Here is a 5,000-nt window from a genome sequence, read left to right as displayed (position 1 = left end):
TTCCCAGAACACACATAAAGAATTTTTTATAGCATCTTCTAATAACGTCAACATTTCGTTCCCATTAATTCTTATAAGAATCCTAATCATGAGACTTAACAAGTTGCAACATCATCTCAACATGAGTTTCGACTCAAACAAAATATTATTTCGAATTGCAAACGTTCCTTTCACAAAAGTTCACCCCCTTAGCCCATGCCCGGCCACTTACCGATTTTCCTGGCGAAGATGTTGATCACCGAGTAGCACCTCGGTGCCACCGCGCGATATGTTTCCGCTCGATTCGTACTCCGGTTCGTCCAGCGGCTCAAGCTCACCCTCGGACAATGTTGCCAGCTACAAGGGGAAGAAGAGAAGGATCTTCAATTAGCAATCGTTAGACTCAGGTGAGATCATTGTTGATTCTGTTAGGCGAGTGGGACTACGGCTAGGTTTAGTGAAGGTTAGCACCGATAGTTAGGAGGAGGAGGTTAGGAGCAAACAGGTAAATTACCTCTCGCTTGGAACCATGACCATTCGCTAGGAAGGTGTTCGTTAGATTACTATAGTAACTGTTGGCGGTAGTGTCGAGACCTTGTCCCGCCTTGCCCGTATTATTGCTGCCTGCGGTGCTGCTGCTGCTGCTGCTGAGGTTATTGTTATTTACAAGACTATGGTGCGGATGATGATGCGGTGTGGTAGTAGTGCTGTTGTTGTTGACGTTGTTGTTAGTACTGCCACCACTGCCTGGGGTGACACTTGCTCCTCCTCCACCTCCTATAGGCTGAATCGAACCACCGGTCCCGATCCGAATGTTGGCGTAACCACTAGTACTCGATTCGCAACCCGCTCCCAGCAAACTGGAGGCAGACGTTCCCGGTCTAGGGAGGACCCCACAGCCGCCACCACCACCACTACCACCACCAGTGGTCGCGACAGTGCTGCTGGTGTTTGTTGTGCTCGTCACACTACTGGCGCCATTGTTGTTAATGTTAATGTTGCTGTTGATGTTGTTGTTGATGCTGTTGTTATTGTTACTGTTGCTGCTGGCGCTGCCCGCGGTGAAGGTGGTCTTCACACCGGCCGTCACCGTCGTGCTGGTGTTGGTACCCGTAACACTGTTTCCCGAGAACGACGTCACGTAGATCGGGGACGCTTCCTTCAGGAAGCTTAGATCCTGCGTCGCACCACCCTTGGCTTGGCTCTGCTGATTGAGCTGTACACCGGAATGGAAACGCGGGGTGTGGGGAGGAAAAGATGTTGAAATTAGACTGCAACCCACGACTGGAACTGTAACCGGAAGTAGGGAAACGGCATTCAACGGATACTTGCTTTGATCGAAAGCTGTGACATGTCGACCGGTGTAATCCGCTTGAGGGCGGACAGACGCTGCAGCCGCTCCCGGGCCTGCTGCTCGACCGCAATGACAAACGCATCCTGTACGGCATTGCCCAGCTCTCCGGCTGCGATTGGATTTGCAATCCAATCCCGACGACGACGACGATGAGCGTAATGTCCCAGTTTTGACCGAGGGGGCGATAGAAGAAGAGAAGTGAGCCGAATACATTCACACGACCGGTCATCCATCATGGGTTGACCATAAATTGAGGAAAGTAAAGGAGGGGAAGAAGAGGACACGGGGAAAAATACGAGAGGTAGCACCTGCTTCGGGGGTGCGGAAAATGGGGACAACACACAGCATAACAAGCCAAGCGTTTATCAGTGTCGTCGTCGTCGTCGATGGGCGTAAGTAGGTGTCGTCCGTTATCTGGCGCATATATGAGCTCCCACCTCCCCATCTGGTCAGACGCCCCCCTTCTCATATGATGGACTAACCACCCCTTGCGCCCATGGGAAGGTCCATTGCTATCATCGCTTGTTCTCTGTGCCTGCACTGAACTGATTTATGTTCCGCCGAGGGTAACATACATGTGCTTGTCCGTCATTAGAGAGTTGGACTGCAGTGAATGGCGAACACTGGGTCACCGAAGAACAGGCCCGTTTTTGTTCTCCCTTGCATGTCAGTATTTATGTGCGAACCACTGGTTCCATCCATGCCCGGTCACCCTTAACCAACCAACCGTAGTCTTCCGGAATCGAAGTGACAACCATCGACACTGGACGGGAACATGGAGTACACCAGATCAAAGATGCTATTAATACCCCTTCCAGGAATAGAACTTATTGAACCACTTATTAGTTCCCTGGAAGCGTTGCCATGAGACCAGAGAGCGCACGAGGACAACTGGGAGACCGTGTCCAATGGCTACTTGATTCGATCGATTTTTTTGGGTCTCGGTCTTAGAATGCCAAAAAAAAAGATGTCAACGGTCTACGCCACGTGTGCTCCCCCCCCCCCCCCCCGCACCATGCAGTTCAAGCATGCAGACAATCCAATTAACATGAGAATGAACTGCGTGGGGATGGCTTTTTGGCTTCGCTTAACCGTGGCTGGCCGTAGAACCAGCGCCGCCACGGATCGATTGATTCGAGGCCGTAAATCCTCCGGTCACATTTGTCCGCACCGTAAACGCTCGGCCACCTAGACGAGAGGCCTGCTTCGATACGATGCTATTTGCGTACATTGGTTGGCTGGCACATCCTAGTAGGCCACCTGCAATGTGGCAATGGCTTCGAGGAGCCGTCGGGGCCTCGTTTTCTGCTGGAAGCTGGCCAACATTCTGGCCATCGCTTCATGTGCCGGTGGAACCGACCTATTAATAGACGGTTCCGCCAGTTCTCGTGGCTTGATTATTTATTGAAGTTTTTTTTGTTGTAATGTCCGCACACGGGACCCCCGGAGCACATGATGAAACATTCCCATTCCAGTTCGCTAGCTATGATGATGAAGGCTTGTTCGATGACACAGACATGGAAACGATGATTCGGTGCCAGTTCATTTGACACGAAGTGAGATTGAAGGAAGTTGTGAGTAATAAAGCTTTGTTAACGTGTATTACAGTTGTTTAGCCAAGTTAGAATACATGAAATATCGACAGAATGGGTGTATGTGTGAGGGGCTATTTGTTATTAACAGATGTTCCAATCCCAATGTGTGTTCTGGCAAGCCTTATGTTAGTGGTGGCGCAATGGAATGTGTGTTATCTTCTTTCGTAGACTCTCTAAAGCACCGTGAACCCAATTACCATCGCCAGCGGCCCGTGACCACGAATTCGAACGCTTATCATACCTGCCAGACGAAACCGCGTTGCCGCGATTAAGTAATTAAACTAAAACAGATGCCGGTGAGCAAAGGTAAGTAAACACTAGCAGCCGCAGCATCCACCCGGGAAGTATGCTAGAACCAATACCGCATACTTTGGCCCCCAAATCACACCAAACACACAAACACATACACTGCGAGCGAGGGTGCTTGATGGTTGAAGATCGATCGAAGAAATATTTCTCCTTTTTTCCGCTATTTCATAACTCGCAATCGCTTTTCACTTTTCACTTCAAAAGCCAGGCACTACGGACCCGCCACCACACACGTTGGGGCTGTAAAATGGCGTAACGATTGTGCCGCGGCCTGCTGATGGATGGATGTAGAGAGAGAGAGAGGTAGTGGTAGAGTGTGACCGTGGCACGTGGTACCGTGGGCCCGACGTAATGATGGATTTGGTGCACGTTTCTTTCACATCCACGCCGTCGACGCCACCGTCGCCACCACCACCGTCAATTCGCGCACTTCACATTCACTAGAGACGATCGCGAGGTCGATCACGAAGAGCCACTCGACGGTAGCGCCCTCCTACCACCGCACCATCCGTTGCATCACCTTCTGCATGCGTAATTGTGAGCATAAAGCGCTTGCGAGTGAGACCTTTTGCTGTCTCGTGACACGGTCGATTTTCACCGAACGGAACGAAAGATACGATGACACTAATAGGACGGGAATTAGATCTTACTAGCAAGAGACACTACAGAGGAGCACGGCGCATTCCTTTCTGTTTGCTGGTTGACTCACCACTCTGCACACACATAGACACACACTCGGGCATGCACAAACACACACAAACACACCTGGATAAAATAAAAATTGCAATCACGATCTTGGCTTTAGAGACACCCATCGAGTTCCCTTCCTGCACGATTGTAGCCGCATTGAAGTCTTTCGTTACCAATCGAGCAGACCACACCGCAACAGTCGTAGCAGCCACAGCAGCAGCAGCAGCAGTCAGGAAGCGTGTGACGTCGACACTTTTACCCAGCCTGCGCTAGAGCGCTTGCTGTTGTCCGCGTCGCGTCTGCTCAATGGTCCGCAGACACGCGTTCCGGAGGCTGTATCTGTGCCGATCTCTCTCTCTCTCTCTCGCTCTCTGCCTCTCTCATTCGTGAGATGACGGCGACAACAACGTCGACAACAGCGACGACGACGGCACAGCAACACATATGATGACTACTAGATGATGATGACGATGATGACCGCGATCGCACGGAAGAGGGCCGTAGATTGGAGCTGTTGATTCCGGGAGGTATCGTGAGGTGCGCGCGCCCGATCTCCCTTACTACTATCAACTGCCTGCTGTGGTCTGTGTGCACGTGTATCGGTGTGTGTTGGCCTCTCCGTTAAGCTATTCCCAGCGTCCCCGCCCAAGACCCCGCCGCTGGTATCGCCACTGGAGAAACGACGACTATCTGGTTCGTATTCGGAGATCTCCTCAGAGCAGCACAGCGACTAGCCTTCTTACAGCCGGCTCCAGGGGGAGGCCGTTAGATGACCACTGCTGCCACCACCGTCGTCGTCGCCACCACTGCCTTTGGCATTTGCATACGTGTGGAACGAATTCGGTGGTCCAGCAGCCCTGCTTCGTCGTTGTTTGAGGAGGCTGGCTGTGCCACGGGGAGGACGTCCGGGAAATTGGATTGGATGGAGCCACCAGTCAGTGACCCAATTCGTCTGCGCTGCTGTCGCTTTAAGACCGGATCGACCAGAAGTAAAAACGGAGACCATGGAGCGCTCTGTGCCAGTGGTCAGCGACAACAACTTGTTGCAACTTTCGCGCACAAACAAAATACCC

The 5,000-nt window shown here is 51.7% G+C and overlaps 1 protein-coding gene across 1 annotated transcript in view; it reads right to left on the bottom strand.

Annotated features, from left to right (window-relative positions):
- LOC126572011 (uncharacterized) overlaps nucleotides 1-5,000 on the bottom strand; it is a 29,047-nt gene that overhangs the window by 21,006 nt on the left and 3,041 nt on the right. The window contains exons 4-6 of the mRNA XM_050230988.1: nucleotides 1,312-1,442; nucleotides 494-1,195; nucleotides 212-336 (exon numbers count right to left, since the gene is read on the bottom strand). Coding sequence (XP_050086945.1) covers nucleotides 212-336; nucleotides 494-1,195; nucleotides 1,312-1,442 — 958 coding nt within the window. The remainder of the gene's footprint in view (nucleotides 1-211; nucleotides 337-493; nucleotides 1,196-1,311; nucleotides 1,443-5,000) is intronic.

This window comes from Anopheles aquasalis, chromosome 2 (assembly GCF_943734665.1).
Source record: "Anopheles aquasalis chromosome 2, idAnoAquaMG_Q_19, whole genome shotgun sequence".
Taxonomy (NCBI): Eukaryota; Metazoa; Arthropoda; class Insecta; order Diptera; family Culicidae; genus Anopheles; species Anopheles aquasalis.
Note: the sequence above shows the minus strand (reverse complement) of the source record. Positions and strands in the feature narration are given on the sequence as shown.